The sequence below is a fragment of the Dermacentor silvarum genome, chromosome 1 (assembly GCF_013339745.2).
Source record: "Dermacentor silvarum isolate Dsil-2018 chromosome 1, BIME_Dsil_1.4, whole genome shotgun sequence".
Taxonomy (NCBI): Eukaryota; Metazoa; Arthropoda; class Arachnida; order Ixodida; family Ixodidae; genus Dermacentor; species Dermacentor silvarum.
In genome coordinates, this window is record NC_051154.1 from 83,179,150 (window position 1) to 83,198,186 (window position 19,037).

Below are 19,037 nucleotides of genomic sequence, written 5' to 3' on the forward strand. Positions count from 1 at the left end.
TGGTTTCTGCATGGCGAGTGCAGTGGCATAATGCCACTGGCCATCGCTATTTCACTGCTGTGCTTAATTTCTAGGTGACTTCGTTAGTTTCTATTGTTTTCATTTTACATGCCATGTACCAAATGGCACAACAGCTAACTCTATTGAAGTTCGAGTCAAGTGACGAAACGAAGAATTACAATCTTTGATTAACATGTGCTCCTATCGTATGTGCTGATGAACCCTTTAGAGTCAAGGTCGATAGCAATATAGTGATCTATTATATGCCAAAAAAAGTTAAAAAGAAACGGACAGCACTTGTTCTATTTTTCTGGAACAGAATTTCCAATTTCAGTTCCCGATAAGTCACCTAGGGACTACCACGGCAGAATTTTCTGATGTCTCTGCAAACTCAACTGCGGCTGAGCACAAGGTCGTAGGGCTTGATTCCAGGCCACGGCAGCCGCATTCCGATGGGTACGGAATGAAAAAACACTCGGGTACCGTGCTTTGGGTGCACGTTAAAGAACCACAGGGACGAAAACTAAACCAGAGCCCCGCCACAATGGCGCGTCTCATAGTTTAAAATTAGAAGGAAACCGCGGGAACACGGTACGCAAAGAAGCAGAACACTATTCGACAAGCTAGTACTGGCAACTAAACATTTATAACGAAAAAATTACAAAAATCCACCGACAGAGCTCCCGAAATATGCGCAAAAAATGCATCACAAAAAAGTAAGAAGCGACGCTTTACTTTTATACAAGCACTCCATGACAGAGACCTACACGACACTAAAAAGTGCCATCTCTTTATCAATGAGGCTTTGGGACGCAGCACATGTTGCCCTGGCTAATGACATGAGAATCCTCAAACATTTCCCTCTCTGTCCTCTTGTTACCGCGACATTGTTTGAAAGGACATTTGTACTTTTAAACCATCATGTACATACGCACTGTGACTTGGCAAGTGTGCGCCGTCAGTTTTGAAGCCTTGTGTTCCCGAGGCGACCGTTAATACACCCGTCAAACTGGCTGGTGTACTAATGCAATTTTTTTGTGCAGCTATGTCACTTTGTGGCAGTAAACGATCAGTTGCTCACTCCAGCTTGTCTCGTTGTATTTATGCATCTTCTTGTGCCGTGTTCACAGCTAGTTTCTTTCATTTAATTCATGAACCAACTGGTCCAGCTCTCTGCCTCCTCTCTCATAGCCTGTATGTGGCTTTGGGAACGGTGAATCCAAACGATCACATGATCACCGTTTGAGTACCTGTCTCAACTACATGGGCTGTATAAGTCATCGATGTCATTAAAATGTTGTCAAGGGCGCATTGCACCCCACGGAAAGCACACCAACGAAACAAGAAAGAAGAGACAGGAGAGAAAGAGCATCACAACAGATGATGGCATTAGCGGAATATAACGTTCAGTATCACACGGGAAATGTCAGCAATAGAGTCTTCCAGCTGTTATTCCCGTCGCCATCATATTCACCGCCATCTATATCTATCTCGTCCCTGCAGACATGGGTGACAGCAGGAGAACACGACTTTTACTGATATTGCTCGTATGGCCACCGATGACGCGCGTTGCTGAGTCTACGGCATGCATAAGCGGAAGCAACACGGGTAGCTGCGAGCGCGCCCGTTCTATGTGTCCACTGTCTTATGTTGTCCAGGCATCACCTTCATAAGAGGTCACGTTTCTATTAACAAAAAAAGTCAACTGGAACATTTTTATATGTTAGAAGGCAACTAGACATATTTCGAGCAGATTTTGCCGCACGTGCAGCGTAATCAGGAGGCATGCATCGCGTGGAGAGGTCATGTTGAGAGCAGGTCGGAAAGCGTTTATTTACAGTGGTATTTTTTGTCTTTGGTTAATGACTGGCCATTAGGTCTTAAAACATGACTGCTGTGTCTTGTGGTGTGCGCAGTTGCTGGTGTCTGGCGGCGCGTCCTCGCCCAGCTGCGCCGAGCCGTCCTCGGGCGCCTCTTCGACGTCAAGCGGGAGCGGCGGCGCTGGCGGCGGCGCGCCCGAAAGCCCCATGGCAGCCGAGCAGCCCGTTTGCTACGAACCGTCCCGGTTCTTGTACCCACGGCTGGCCACGGGCCTCGCCGTCAACGGCCTCTACCCGCCTTCGTACGCCGACCAGTCTGGATACGTGGCAGCATTGGGCACCAGCTCAGCAGCTTTTTACCCTTCCCTGGTGAGCACAATCATTGCAACGTCGTGCCACCTGAACCAATGTATTTCTTATCAATCAGTTGCGGCTTCTGTGCTCGGTGGTTAAACACACACACATACAAATGACATAGTTTCGTTTAACACTACGTCAACTCAGGTGGTGTCGTGCAGCCTTCCTGTAAGAGCTGCCTGCCTTCATGTCTGTCAAAGCCTACGCATTGCCCCATTGACATAAAGACCTCATAGCAAGGTAGCACGTATTGAGCAACATTAAGCTGTATCTGGAATTTTGATGTTGCTCTTCAATTTTCTCATTGACACTTTTCATCTAATTAAAATACTTAAGAATTTGATTAATTATTTAGACTAATTATGCAATTAGGCGAAATGCAAGAAATAACCTGAGTATCTCTAAGAGACTGTAAACAACGTTACCTTGGTTCTGTCCATCTACGTGGCATTTGCATATTTTTAAATCTTGGTGCATGGTAGTGGGGGCACCCTGTATATGCCGTTAAAGAAGTTTAGTGTTCAAAAAGAACCAAACCAAACCTTTTGAAGGCAAGCAAGCAATCAACCAAGCCAAACCGTTCTGCGACCGACGTCTTTAAGCTGTCCAAGAAGAGACACTGCCCAGTCGACTCCTGCTCGTCGCGCGGTATAGTGGGACATGGCCGGCACAGGCCGCGTATCACATTACTCCAAAGATATAGGAACGGCTTCCCCCTAGCCGACGGTGCCGACCGGCAAACACCACGTTTTGTACAGCTCGAAAGAGACGGTTGTTTCGGTACGAAGATGTGTTGCTTTTATATTATAACACCTTCTTGTTTAGAAAGTGTCCAAAAACGTTTATTTACTGTAATGCAAAGTCCTCAATATCGTGCGGGAGTCAAAAATAAAAGTACGGTTGTGGAAACGAGAACAATAATTGATACAAACGGGAGCACCAAGTATGGCACTATCGTCGCTCACGTCAAGATTACTGCGGAAAGCTCTAGTTTATTCATTTTATTAGCTACCATAGGTAATATTTATGATGTGAAAGAACATGCACTGGGAACACTTTTCTACCGTTTATCCCGTCCTGTCTTGCGGCAAACCGCACCCAAGTTGGCGTTGGCAAATTTTCATAGCGGCTGACTGCTGGAATGCTGCATTCACTCACCACTAATTGCAACAGTGCCACTATAGTGACAAATTAGGTGGAGTGGAGCACGCGATGCCCCTATAGTTTTTTTTCTTACATTTTTGAGCGCATTTATGGTTCCAAAAAACGGCCATTGAAGCCGATATACGACCACATACGAAAGGCTGCAAAGAATGAATGTCCGTGCCTTGAGGCACAGCGGCGACAAGAATGCAGCAAGAACTGGTGCATGCAATGGTGTGAAAACGTAGTGGAAGAGAGAGAGAGAGAGAGAGAAAAGTGCGCCTTTATGGATGATATATACTTCAGTGTGATTGTGAATACGATTGTGAAGCTATCTCTTCTTCAAGAGCCAAAGGACAAGAAGAGTCGTTTGGTTGCGAGAAATGATGGCAGCATGCACGCAGCATTTCCACTGGCCAACGACGGCGGGTCTGCGTAGCCAGCGGGAGTGCACATTTATCCAAACAGCCAGGAGCGCGATCCGTGCGCCGCATGCATCGGCGGCGCTCGCCATAGGAAAGCACGGATTCGAGGGCTCCTTGTGGATAGCGCCTGCGTGCGCATCGAAGGCATAATTTATGCGGCCACAATGCAATCCTCGGCCCAGTGTATTCCCCGACATAGCGATATGCAGGCGCAGACACGCCACGCTACCTCTAAATAAGGCACGCGCCCTCCGCGAAGCGCAACGGAACCGCGGCGTTGATAAGCAGGCGGCGTGTGCGCGCTCACATGATAGCATACATTAAACATGAACGCGGAGTGGAATCAGGTTACACTTTACCGACAGCTCGCGCTTTCTCTTGCGCAAGGCTGAAGGGATAGTCCCGGACTGCTGCACAAGCGACGGCCCCCACACTTTCCGGCCCGCACGGAGCAAAGCTGTCCGTCCGAATCTCGGTTATTATTCCGTGAGCCGTACTATGCTCTATGAGGAAACTGGCCGTCTCGCCGAGTCACACGCAGCCTTGCGGCACGCAGGTCACTGTAGCATGCACATTTCCTTTGACTGAAGAATCCGACAATCTGTTACGTTTTTTTTTTCTTGCTCGAATTTCATTGTCCTGTAGTTTTGTGAAACTGTTGTTAGTTTCGTCGTGTAGTTTCGAGAAAAGAGAACGTCGGACAGCTTCATTGCAAGTGAAATAGTTATATTTTTCGCATGGTTAGCGCGAATGAAGATGCCTGGCGTTAGGCCAGGTGTGAAGGCACTGTTGCGCATAATGTGGCAGTCATTTCTTTAATTTTTGGAAATCATCTTTGCGACAAGAGGTACGCTCACGACTGGTCAGAGGTAATCATGCTGTCCACTTCGCTACACGAGTAGACGCAATTCGACTTACTCATTCAACCACGTATTACTACTCTGCGCACATTTCTGCAAGAGTAATGTGTCTATAGTCATCATCTTGTAGAAATGTGTGTCATTTCGCGCGTTTAATCAATGATAAATAACGTTACTTGACAGGCCACTGCCACAAGCAGTACATTCCCTGGTAGTCTAATGTCGACAGCTATGCACTGAGTATCTTTGTTTCTTTTTTTATTTATGGCGTTTCTTGTTTTTTTTTTTTCTTGTTTTTTTTGTTCAGTGGTTATCGCCAAGAAGCCGAGTAGCCCCACTTACTGACCCCATTGCCAGTGAACATACAGAAATACATAACAAATAAGGGTGCAGAAATAATTTGACTCTAGAAGATGAACGAGATGGAACAATTGAAATTACATGGTTAGTTAGCCGGCACCATTTTGGTTCAAGCCTTGATCAAAGACATTAGTCCGTGAGCCTTCCTGATCTTGGGATTTCGATATTACAATTTTTGCCGGCCAATTGCGGCAGAGTACATTTTCGGTTATTTCAAGATGCTGTGGTGTTGTTGCACTTAAACAGCACAAAATCTTGATCGTTAGCTAATGACACACGGCTAAAAAATTGCACGATTAAGATGCAAAGAAATAGTTCGCAGAAAGAAAAAAAAACACGAGAGGCCTACAGCCGCACTTTTTCCTGCTCATAAATACTGCGCACTGCTCAAACTGCAGCACGCTGTGAACACGTATTCTGAAGCAGCTTTTGGTGCTCTAGATAGAGTGCAAGTTAAGCGCATAATTTCGCGAGCTCAGTCACCCTGGTCACTTGCTGCAGCTGTGCGTCTATTGTTCGTACTAACCAGGAGTGCTCAAAAAAAAAAAAAAGAAACAGGAAACAAGGTGAAGAAAAATTACAGGCAAAAAAAAAAAAAAAGAAAACCCACAAAGAAGGTAACCTTGTTCTGCGTAATCAGCTACGGCACTGCTGAGTCCCTATTGTCTCATCTTCGTGGCCCCGGCTTGTTTCACACAATGAACTTGTCTTGTCTGGATGCTCACAAAACAAAAGAATTTTTAGGCTGTCATGTCATTAACGCTTGCTCAGGATTTAGCGTCATATTATGATTCTTCAGTCAATTTAAGCTGCTGTATCTCAGGTATTCTACCCTTGCTTATTCTAAACCAACTAGTATACGTCAGCAGGTTAAACCACCACAGGAGGTGTTGAAAAGTTCCCGTCATCACATAGAACTATAACCCGTCTTGTCTTTTCTTTAACAGTTATCTGAAATAAGACATGCGCCCGCCTTAGTGTGTTGACAGGGGTTTTGCAAAGACATCAAAACGCTAAACAACGGAGCTTCAATAGAGCGAGGAGCACCTTGAGCGATCCGAGCTGCTTGTACACTTCACGCGACATCACGAGTTGTATTTTGCACTAACGCAGTTATGTTCCCCAACTGACGGTGGTCGTCTGCTGATGATGAATGGCGCGAAACGCTGTCTGGACTCACTGGGTGCTTTTTAAAACGCTTTGTTTGCTTTTTCTGCGCCCACAGTTATCCCCAGTGACGTCAAGATTTAGATTAATCTTCGCTAATTGCATTGCCTCTCGCAGCTAAAGAAAGCGGAAAATGGGCCATCATTAAACCCATTACGGGGGCACGAGACATGCCCACCGACCGGCACGCACACTAGTTCCTAAAGAAGAACGTTAGAGTAATTCGTAAAATAGCCAAGCAAACACGCTCTTTCGGAAAATCTTCGATGGTCAGGAGAGAGCAGCCGGTCGGCCGCGCCGGCCGTTGAGTGAGACATCGTTATACGGAGCCGCGATTTCGAGCGGAAGCACCGGCAAGACAGAGCTACTAGAAGCGCAATTTAAGACCTTCGGCTATTAGCGTCCGTTCGGCTACGCCGCCGCCTTCTTTGCGGGATGACAGCGTGCTCGCAGCACATGTGCACGGGCCATTTCAACAAGATCTGCAGCGACAGACGGAGAGCAATTAGCAGTTGCAGCCTCCATCACAAAGTCGTAAATCTTTTCTCTCCCCTGCCTCTTCTTGCGAACTTCTCGTGCCTGTACTTAAGGCCATGCGCGGAGTTTCTCGTCGCCACAAGTATGCTGGCAAACGCGTGGAAACGCTCCTCGGCCGAGCCGAGCGGTGAGACACTCGGGTGCGCACGGAACAACCTTGTGACCTGCACGTCTCGAGGCGCATCCGCACATCCCGAACGCTTTCAGACGGTTGTTCGTGACTGTCGCAAGCGCGCTCGGATTCGAGCTTTTCATACAGCAGCTGCTCACGGTGACCGCGAGTCGAAGAGGCAAACTTTTGTAGGATTGTAATATAATTTCTCAAAATTTGTCTTATGGCGGTTGTACTGCGCGTTGCGCACGCCCGCGATGTTTCGTTACAAGCTACGAATTTATCCTGTCGGAAACTCTGGCTATAGATGTCATAGACACGCATGTTAAGACCTCTATTTCTCAACGTCTCAATATGCTTTTGTCGTTCGGCCAGATAACGTTATGATGGCACAGATGAGGTTTTCGACGTGCCCTGCCTCGTCACATGAGGCACGCCTTTACTGCGACCAAGAGCACTCGTCGAAGGGCAAACCTTGTCGTGTGCACACAATCAGTTTCAATGCTATTAGCAACGAGGCTCTTTTTCGGTGTAGCCGCAGTATTTCTTCATGAGGAGAGAAGGTCCCCAGCCCACTTTTATTCTTTAGTTTCTAAAAATGAATTTAATTTCCATTCCTGGCTTGACTAGTCTCTACACTGAATAGCTTTTTCATGTTCGCCGCGGAGTAGCACACCCATAGATGGCATAAATGTGCACCTTCGTTAGAATCTCTATAGAGGCGATCACCGTCACTGCTTAGTCCAAGACCTAGGTAGCACGCTAGAGAATGATACTGAACAACAAGATTGCGAGCCTTTTTAACCGCTGTTTTAAATAAATTGAGTGATATTTTTACAGGTGAATGAATATTTTGGGTACAAACAGCTCTAGGATGTGGACAAAGCCGAATTTCCGTTGCACTTCTTAAGTTAAATTTTCGTATCTTTTGTGCAAATTTTTGCACACGCTGCACCACTTGTTTGGTCTCGTTTTGATACTGCTTTCGCTTGTTGACCTTCTTTCATCCGATCACGCGGAGTGCACAGTGCTGTAGGCAGCTCATAGTTATTTGCAGTTCTCCATGAGAGAAAGGTACACTGCGCGTGTTGAAAGTTTAAAGGCTAGCTTCGTGCAGGCCGAAATGTTCTTGAAAGGTGTTGTGAGCTTTCTGCGGCACTTCCATTACTCCAAAGGCATTTAGACATAGAAAGGTACTGCTTTCTGGCAAAGACACTAAAGCGCCATGAATGCCCCTGAAGAACCACTGCATAGCCCAGCAACTGGTTCAGTATCGTGCCATATAGCTTCCTACGGTAAAGTGAGGGTACTCCCTTCAAGGAAGGTGACAGGGACAGAAGAAGGCTAATTGTTCCAGATGACCTACTGAACAACTGCACTTCCACAGTCCTTTGCAATATAACTGGGCCTGCAGACTAGCTTATTCGAAATATTAAGAACGATCACTGACTGCTATAGAGCAAAATTTTAATAATCTGTTTGTCGTTTATCTTCAGACAAAATTACCAAGGTCGAAACCAGAAATGCTTCCAAGGCTCGCGTATTTAGCGATCATGCCAGTGCGCTCTTTTTAAATGCTTATTCTTAAAACTAAGTATATATGAAATGCAAGATACAAGTAAGCTTTCCGGGAAATGTAACAAGGATGGACACTTTTTTTAAATGTTCTTGTATATGTGCACACCGCACTCTTTTAACAACATTCGAGGTGGATCTTATCCGTGATGAAAACACATGGTATACAAACTTCATGAATCTTAATATAGTAGTATATGACGTGTAATCTTCCAGAGCATCTATAGACGGCATTATGGCCGAGGAGCAAATTGAAGTGAATGATACCAGTGTTGCTCATTCCGTGTGATGTGCTTGAGAGCCACACAATAATTTGGCAATAAAAAATAATAAAGAAAAAAAATGCAGATCAGAGGCATATTTTGGAATCACTGTGAAGCGAATATATTGTGAAGCGGTTAATTATGCTATAAAGCTGTTCAGCTTCTGCAATGTGTTGACCGGCAATGTGTTGGCCGTACCTGGCCGGCAAATCAGCAAGGAGCGAAAACCGCATGCAGTGCTATGACACCATCTGTTTTCTGTACAATTCATACGGAAATCATATAGAAGTGACGCGGAGTCTTCTTAAGTTCAGCTTGAACACGACGGAAAGTATATTAAATTTGTGAACTGCATATATGGAAACGGTTAGGTAGGGAAGGAAGAAAGCGTTCTTCTGTAAGAAGAATCAAGGTAGCATGCCTTTAGTTTATTTACCGAAATAAGCGGCTTATAGTGACCTTCTTTTTTGTCAACAGGACAACCGGGCAACCTGGGGAACAATTCCGCAAGCGGCGGCTGCTTGCTATCCATATGACCCTGCTCTAGCTGCCTACAGCCCCTATGGCGACAGGTCAGTAGTACAGTCAGCGTCAGATACCATTTGTGCTCTAAGTGAACTTCAAGATAAATGAAAGTTCGTGTATTTAGTGTTGTGGTCGAACATCGACCTTTCTGTGCCAGTCCATTATTTTAGGTCGCTAAAAGTTGCTGTGCAAGTAAATAATGTCTTGGCCCGCTATACTACGAATTCATTCATTGCAACATTAGGCAGCGATAAATTATCACCGATTGCAACATTAGTAGGGTACGAAAATAACTTCGTTCTCTGCGACTTCACCTGCAAGCACCACATGAAGACAAGTAAAATGGCACGACCTCACTGGTGATGATCCAGCGTTCAACATTCAGTGCCTGAAGCGTTGCCCAAAAGTTGTCTATACTGTATAAAAGAATTTATATTTCGCCTATTTCATTCCTTTATACTCAGGATCCGCTCGTGACCTTACTGCTAGAGCCATTTGAATACTTCCAGCTTTGGAGGGAAATTATCGTCCAAGAAAGCAGTATATTTGAGTTGTAGACAGAGTAATGTGGTTAACGTTTTACTACCATTGAAAGACAGTTTTATTGGTGCTTGATTAACTTCATAAAAAATGAAGTGACACTATTATCAGCATTCGATGGTCAGTATTTTTACCACACTATCTAAATATTGCTTGACGTTCAACAAGTACAACATGTTTTTTTTTCTTTCTTAAATTTTTTTAAAGCCGCCTCTGCCAGACAGCGATATTTCGAGTTTACAGTTAGTTCATATGGGTAGGTGTTCATATGGGCGTTGCAGTTAGTTCGTATGGGAAGATTACAAAATAAGCCTATCTCCTCAAAACAGTAATTAAAGATTTTGCTGGTGAAATTTTTAATTCGCTCACAGAACATCATGGTTTGTTGTGCACTTCTGCGTATAACCTAGAGGCATGCACCACATTGCACTACCTGTAAAAGGCTATTAAAGCAATATTGTTGAATTGGAAAAAGGGAAAAAAGGGGTCTTGCGTCGTCAGTTCAGGGGACATAAACCTGTGTGCAGCTGTTTACAGTAGTTTTGGGAACCTAGTAGCCACAGGAATCATGAGTGTTCTGGCAGTCTTTAACGCATAACTATCAGCGAAGTGCGGTGCACAGGACCGCGTAGACCAGATGACGCTGCCCCATTCACAAGCTCGGATATATGGTTACAGACCTGAAACGGACATACAGCAGGTCCTTGACTATGCAGTCAAGGATTGAGGGATACATTCCGCAGTATATATATATATATATATATATATATATATATATATATATGTAAAAGAAGAAAAAAAAAAGCCTTTGCGTGGCGTCCGTGCCGCATGAACTCAAGTCGCAGTCCTGACTGTATACATATTATGCCTATATGTAAACATTTTTCTCTACTTTTTAGGTATGGGGCAATGGATAGTGCAGCACGGCGGAAAAACGCTACACGAGAGACAACCAACACGCTTAAAGCCTGGCTGTATGAACACCGCAAGAACCCGTACCCAACGAAAGGAGAGAAAATTATGCTGGCAATAATCACGAAGATGACTCTAACACAGGTAAGCATTTGTCTCGGGAATCTTGCCAACTGAGATTGCGATGGATTGTACTGGTCATGGGCGACTGTCACGCGGGGACGGTAGACAGGGGTACTTTATTCTGTGGGTACTTTATTCTGCAGGTGTCCACGTGGTTTGCGAATGCTCGGCGGCGCCTCAAGAAAGAGAATAAGATGACGTGGGAGCCGCGAAACAAAAACAATGAATCCGGAGACGACAAGGCGGATGGTGGTGCGTCAGACACGGACAATGACTGCGGTGACAAGGTGGACAGCGAGGCTCAAAGGGACATCAAACCAGGTCGGTGATCTCCTTTCTCACTAACCCGAGCTAAGCATTACTTATACGCAGTACCATACACTGAATAAACCAGGAAGCGTCCATAAATGATTGTCTCATTCGATCTGTAAGTTCGAAAAAAATTGCTAACAGTTTTGCTTCGGTGAGGGCACTGTCAAGCGCGTGCGAGTGAATAGGGCGAATAAGCGAATTGCACTTATCGTGCAAGCGGTTGGTTGTGATCTATGACACCGGCGCAAGTGTATGCTATGCCTTTGCGCATCAGGTCAGTACTTTGGGGGAATAATAAATGTACCAATCTTACCGATATCTGATGAACAAAAAGCGAGAACATGAGAATATAATAGTTTCTGGTGGCAACAAACTGTCACGATCTGACTTTTTTCATTTTTCTTTATTATTATTATTATTATTATTATTATTATTATTATTATTATTATTATTATTATTATTATTATTATTATTATTATTATTATTATTATTATTATTTCTTGTGGTGAAGTTAGCTCTGCAGCATGACTGTTCATTTAAATGAAAGCATGAAGGCCTTCTTCATGCAGAAATTGCAGTAGTGCTTTGGCGAAGTTGTCGTCTCGTCCATGAGCCAACTCCTGTAACTGTCGGCCTGATGCGCTCAGAGCTTGTTGGCTGTTAGCATCCTTTCTCGAGTAGCCCTCGTTCCTGGGCAGAGCTACAGCAGGTGGTGAATGTCCGCTGCTGAAGCTAGAGCAGCACATTTTAGACAGTTCACTGGGCCTGCAATTGTTGGACCCTAGGCCCAGGTGATGGAAGGTGTAATAGCCGCCCCAGCCTATATTTGACGAAGAGAGACTTCCTCTATCGAGAACTATTACGGGGAAGACAGCAGACAGATTGAGGGATTGAGACGCGTGGGTCCCGACGGAGACGTAATTTTGGAGCTTTGAGTATACAAGGCCGGTCTGGGGGGAAGGTATCGGGTGGAATTTCGGGTGCAGAATTATGGCGTGCCATTTCTGTCCACTGTAGATCGTTGTACTTGTTCTGACTATGTCCCTGCACCCAGTGCGCATAAACGGGGAATCGGGATGACCTGTTAAGATTATGTTTTTGCGAATTTGTGGCATCTTGCAGACTTCCTTGAGGCGCTGTATAGTGCTGAGGAAGTCAGAGTCAACCACACTAATTCTCTTCAGCGTATTGGCGGCTTTCATTGCGTTGTGCACAGCCTGCAGCTCAAGTAACAAGGCGTCTGGATTTTCTGTTGTGTATATTTCTGTTGCGTAGGAAGACGTGGTCTGAAAATTGTATGCGATGTGATGTACAGTGCGATTGCTGAAACCTTCTGGTCCCTGTGCGTGTGTTCTGACTTTTTCAATTATTGTTTTTTCTTCGTGCGCCGGTGGCTTACGTTTGTTGACTTTGGTTTACCTAAGTGAAAGCACACAGTCGGCATCACCAATGATGCCAATCTCTCCTGCACGCACACTTATTAAAGATGAATGTCAGCCGTCACTGAAGAAACACTCAAAGATTGTTCGGAAAGCATAACGTGTCAGTCTAGTCAGGTCAAACTTTCCTCTTCGGGGCCGCTTCAAGGGCCGCATATTCTGTAATTGTGAAGCTATCTGTATACGTGCGGCTCTTGATACGTTATTCGTGGCCATTCATTTACCTTCCTGAATCCGTCCATGTACAACCGTTTATTTATTTATTTATTTATTTATTTATTTATTTATTTATTTATTTATTTATTTATTTATTTATTTATTTATTTATTTATTTATTTATTTATACCTCAAATGCCCCTGGTATGGTGTATTACATGAGGGGTGGGTTACATTTGTACGAGTTCTTCGATGAATGACTTGAAGTGGCAGGGATCGGAGTGGTGCGCATCGTCGGTGGGCAGATGATTCCAGTCGTTCGCTGTTCGAATGAAAAATGAGTTGAGATGCGCAGTAGTGCGCGCAGGTGGTGGGCATACGGCCTTAGAGTGACTGTTGCGGAGCGAAAGGCGATGAGCAGGTATGATAATCGAGTGACCAAGAGACGAGTGATAAAACTTGTGGTAGAGGGACAGGCGCGCTATTTCCCTGCGTGACACAATACTGGGAAGATTAGCCGTATGTTTTAGATCAGATCAGCTATGTAAGATAGGGCATACTGTTCCATCTTCTTCTGAACAGCGGTATAAATTATGGACTACATTATGTTATCCATTGCGACGTACGTAAATTACATGGTCGTTGCCGCAGAAGCATGCATCATTTAAGGTACAGGGCGCGGAGAAACGCAACATATAAGGGCGCCGAGAGCGCAACAACAACGCACCGGAATATCGTTATACATTACGCTGTTTTCACTCGTGCTTGATTTTTAAAATAAAGAAAAAGGAAAGGAAAAAAGAACAGTGCTGTGATTCAAAGAAAATATATGTTTTAGTATGGAGAAATTTCAACCGTAAACAGATGGCATAATCTGTAAGTGCACAATATCACTGCGCACACAGTCTCTATTTGTCACATAAAGTTTCGCCATTAAAGGCCTACTTCGTTGTCAGTTGTGCACACTACGAAAGCGGAAGTGCAGATAACAGTGCGTTTAGTTCAGAAGTTTCGAGCTTGCTTACCTCGGAGTGTTGCCACACAACTCAAGTAAAATGTACCTAACAAGGGTCGAACTTCATACCAGTGTCTCAACGGTCATTGTAACCTATCTCTTTTTATTTTTTTAACTTGTCATGCTCGTTCATGAAGATAGACAAGAAGCCCTGCTAAACGGACTGACTTGCTTGACTTGGGAAGAAATATTTGATAGCTCTTTGACATGTGGTTGCTACGGCGGATTTGTTCGCCGCGGGCAGGTTCCAGCAAGTCCGACGATGCGTGTGTTCAGAACCATTACTGCCGCACGTGGGACACAGCTGTGGAATACGAAACGTACACACTATTTATCTAACAGCGCGGCGCATTAATTCGGTAAGCAAGTGCGGGAGATCAAGCACGTGCGGGTGACCTGCATTTAACATTTACACAGACGGTGCTTCACTTGTTAGTGGTAGCTTACTTCTAAATGCTTTTTATAGCACCAATGCATGTAGATCACGTATATCCGGGAGATCTGATAGTCGCATTGGTAGTCTACTGTCTCCAGCTAATTCTAGTTCGTAACGCAGGAAGACCAAAAAAGAAAAAAGAAAAAAAAAAGGAACCATATGTAAACAGACAATGTATGCGCAACCGGTATGTTAAATACCAAATGAAAAAAATACAGTGTTTTAAAGAAAACGTGGCGCCAAACTTAATAACTGCACCGCAAGAATGCAATGGAATGAATGGCATTTTTTTGTTGTTGTTGTTGTTAAGCGAAACACCTGGATTTAGAGTGTGAGGCGGTTCTTCCTTTTTTGTTTCAATTCATACAGTTATGCTCTCAATACGAGGTTTGCTCCTTGTAAGCACACTTCTCTGTGTGAAAAGAACAGAAAAGGAGCGGGTGGGGACCGAACAATATAATGGCCCTAATAATCATCCATACACCACCGCAACTGTGACCCCCATTGCGACGAATGCCATGTTGATGGTTTTGTGCTGCCCTTCTGTTCAAAAGATTTAGAAATAGCTGATGCAAGCGGTTCAGTGCACTTGGGCAGTAACATATGGGGAAGTGCGCATGCGCAGAACTTAATCCCTCCTTGTTACGTACACCTGACGGTCGGCGCCGGTTAACTTTGGGGCCGCTGTTTCTTATTACTCCCTGTTAAAGATGCTTTCTAACTCATGTTAAGAGAGAAAGAGAGAGAAATAGAAGAGAGGGAAGGCAGGGAGGTTAGCCAGACGCACATCCGGTTTCTACCCAAACCAGACGTTAAAAATACTATAGTAAGGATACAGGGGGATACACTTCATAGAGTAACTTTAATGAGTCAAAAAGAAAAAAAAAGAATGTTCTTCAGCATATATTAAATACGCAAATGACAATCGTCTCTGTAAATTACAGTCATTGCTAACCAGTGCTAACCAGTGCTAACGGTCATGCTAACCACAACGAGGTTAACAAAACTGGCGTATAAAAAAATTCCGAAGCAGTCTGTTTGCTTTATACAGCGTTATGTTAAAACAGAATGAGCGAATCCTGTGACTGAGAAAGAACAGCGCACTTCTTCCAGCGTCTGGCCTCAAGTATACTGTATAGCTGTTGCCCCAGCTCCATCGCAGCTTCTGCCCAAACAAGTGAAAGCGAGAGCGTCGGTTTCGGCAAATGTTTGCCACCCGTTCCAGGAGATATATCACCGCCAAGGAGGTTGTCACTGTCCCTACACGCGTGAATTTCCCGGCGCGTAATTGTTCCCGTCTCACGAGAAAAATAAAAATCAGCGCAAGCGGCGGTGACTTGGAAGAACAATTGCAGGCGATCACGAAGGCTATCATGCCTAATGGCCGTTTTCCGCTTTGTGTTTCGCCAAAGGAGAGGGCGAAGAACTGAAGTAGAAAAAATAAATAAAGAGAACTAACAAAAATAGAACAGAAGAAAGCGCAAGAGAGACAGGAGGGGGAGGGGGATGATTCGCCAGTTGCATCGCACCACCTAGCAGCTAGCTGCTGTGTAAGCCATTTCCGTGCGCTGGTTCGAAAACGAACTCCTTTCGTACTTTGTGACGTGCCGTGACTAATTAGCATTTGTAACGAACGCCGCCCATTACGCGTGGATGCAGGGACAGCACAGGAACTCTCGTTTCCAAAGCGTGCAACCATCGGCTGCATGAACCGGAACGCTACAGAAGATCCTGTAGCCGTGTTAAACGTGAATCAAGCCAGCGAATGGGCCTTCTCGGTAACTGCGATAAGGTTGATGGCTCGCAAAACATGGCGTAGGCTCGCTCGCTTTAGTCCATGGACATTTTAAGAAAAAAGAAAGAAAAAATTATTGTGACTAAGTGTCACAGTATAGTAAATATTTCGTTTCAATGACGATAAGACACGATGTTAAGAAGCTGTTCTGGTGAATTACCCTGCCAATGTGTTACTATATCTGGTCGATACAATTTCCTCCCGCGATGCAGTATATACGAGGCGTATTTTTTTTAGAGTGGACCTAGCTGTAGCACAGTTTTGAAATAAGCGCCGTCAAATTTCAGGTAAAAACGCAATGTCTTTCCGCTTTATTTTTTTAAAGAAAACACCATTTTATCCAATGAAGCACAAAAATAACTGGAACACCAATGTCGCACATTTTGGGAATTATTATCTCGACATCTCGGAATCATCCTCGGAATTTGTTCCAAGTAGACATGGCTTTTGAACTTATCGGCTACAATTCGTACATTGTAATGTGTACGTACAGCAATTAGTTTTAATGTTCATTAATTATATTTTGGTAAATAGTCGATTATCGATTTCGATTTCTCGTGCAAGTAATGTCCGCCTCCAAGAGTGATACACCTCGGCTATATGCCACTGGAGAGTTTTAAAAGCTCTGTTAGTTCCAAAAAAAAAAAAAGAAAATAGAGCAGGAAGAACACCTATATAGGTAAGAACAATATAGTTGGGACTGGGTTGCAAAACGAAAGTAGTGGCGCTCACTCAGGAATCACAGAAGTCTTCCTTATTTAAGGCACCGAAAAATCCGCTTCTTAAAATGTGTGCACTGGTACTGATGGAGTCCAGCTCTTGTTACCGCACTCTCATATCACGCGATTAGCTTAAAATATGAGCAGCATCTTCTGTCCGTACTGAGGACCGTCTTTCTTTCGTTATTTCTTTTACTCTACGTTCTTACATCACGTAAAGCTTGGGAAACAAAGGCCAGCCCTCCATAAGTGTGCAAGTATGCTTCTTTTTTTTTTTTTCATTTTATGTTTTCGTCATCGGCGCCTGACATGTCGTATGCTATTCTGCTGGCTATTTTGAGCATGCAGCCACGTTTAGCCGAATTCTCACCGAATCCGCTCAAATTTTCACCTCAGCAACGGTCCATCAGACACATGGCAGAACAAAAAATAGGCACCGCTTGGGTGAGTCGAGATCGAACCTGATTGCTTTAAGACAGAACTGAATGCTTACTGGAGCCAGCACGTGGTGTGCTGGCTCCAGTGTGCGGATAGTGTGCTCCACAGTATGCGGATAGTACCATGTGCAGGCCAATAATATGTGCATTTTTTGTAGACGACGTCAGTGTTGCTTTACAACGCATCCTAGATGTGTAACAAATGTTCGCACCGTACCTTTCCTCTAAAAATATTCCGACAAACCAGCGCAACAGAAGCAAACCACCTGCACGCAGAACTCAAAGCAGGACAGGTACTTTATCTCCTAATCCGAGTCGTTGCTGTGGTCCCCCAGCTGTGGTGCTGAGTCCATTCTAATTCCGTTTGAGTCCTCGGTAGTTGTACTGAGCCCAGTTGAATGGATACGTTAACGTGGAGCCCAAGAGCCTAGTCATCAACATCGTCATCCTGAAAGATGAAGACGTGAACCTGGCCACATTACACTAGTTCTAGAAGTAATGGACTAGGCGAATGATGGTTAAATCCCTGGTGCCATTAGCAGTAAGAAAGACGGCGACGATAAAAGCAATCCGCTGAACCTGCACGGACAGACAAGTGGTTAAGTCCAGTGTGGTGCTTGGACACCGCCTATCAATGCCGCTTCCATCGGTGCTGAACTTATGGCCACCCGAAACGAAACGCACTGGGTGGCAGCCGCGAAGCGTCGCCGACAGTGGTTACGATAATACGCCAGGCCTCACCTCAGTCGTTAGAGGACCTGAACATTGTACAATGTCCACTCTTTGGCAGAAAACGTTAGCCTCATGACTGCGCAGGCGCCTGGCCTGCACCGGGTACAGTGGATTTCTTGTGTCATTATTTTCACCCATATACAAGCCGACTCTGCTACCGACGATGGACTCTAATCTACTCCGCTCGCGCCCTTCTCAAATGATGCCCAAAATGATTCGCTCCACCACAAGAAGAATCTCCGCCACATCGCACATGATATTATTACACTGACTGGTTGAAACCTACCTGGTAGCCTTATTCGCCAGGAGGAGGTGGTATTATCGAGGCTCCATGTGAGGATAGCACTGGCTCCATTGTTCACATGTGCCTGGCCACAGAACGTCCGCTCACTGTTTTGTGATACGTGTCCATATTGATCGGCTTGCGCATCGGCAGCTACCACCAGGCAACTCTTGTGGTCGTACCCTGAACTGAACTGGATGGGGCGCCGCTACCTGCAAATAATGAGCCTTCATTCTAAGAGACCACAAGATAATGATTTCTGGCTTATTGGAATCCACCGCCAAGCCCATTTGACGTATATTTCCCAAACCGACCTCCATGTGTACATATCATATATCATTGTACAAACTAAAATAAATAAATAAATAAATAAATAAATAAATAAATAAATAAATAAATAAATAAATAAATAAATAAATAAATAAATAAATAGGAAGAGGGGGTAATATTTAAGTTGTAATCGAGAATCGTTGATATCGTAAAGCTCTGTGATGTGTAGTGCTCTGTGTGTATAATCTGGTGGCCGTGTCTAATGTGATGGGAAAACACCGAATATGCAGTGGAAGCTTTCTGATAAACATTTCAACGTGCATAATGCATGAGGTGAACATTTAACAATTGGGGTTGTTAGGTTATGGCGGCATACACACTGACCAAATATGACCATATGATCACGTGGGTTTGTTTATTAACTGTAAAAGATTCGAAGTTTTGCCCTTGAGAGGGCGGCTATACTGATCTCTTACGCAAGAAAAAAAAACCAATAAAACAGAAGGGACTCTATAACAAAACACATCCGATACAAGTCCACGGACTGCGAAGAAAAACGGAGAAAGAAAAAGAATGAGAACTTGTATGCTTAGACATACAAGACGCTAGCTTGCAATGTGGCTGAATATGCAACTCAAATGGTCAACTTCAATTCATGCTCAATAGTTAAAAGAGCACAAAAAGAAGAACAAAAAGAAAAACGTATGAGCAGGTTGTGGCACTG

General features: G+C 44.5%; 1 protein-coding gene across 1 annotated transcript in view; it reads left to right on the forward strand.

The window, feature by feature from the left end:
• LOC119448929 (iroquois-class homeodomain protein IRX-4) overlaps positions 1–19,037 on the forward strand; it is a 105,751-nt gene that overhangs the window by 55,519 nt on the left and 31,195 nt on the right. The window contains exons 2-5 of the mRNA XM_049670503.1: positions 1,917–2,189; positions 9,097–9,191; positions 10,584–10,740; positions 10,863–11,040. Of these exons, the coding sequence (XP_049526460.1) occupies positions 1,917–2,189; positions 9,097–9,191; positions 10,584–10,740; positions 10,863–11,040 (703 nt within the window). The remainder of the gene's footprint in view (positions 1–1,916; positions 2,190–9,096; positions 9,192–10,583; positions 10,741–10,862; positions 11,041–19,037) is intronic.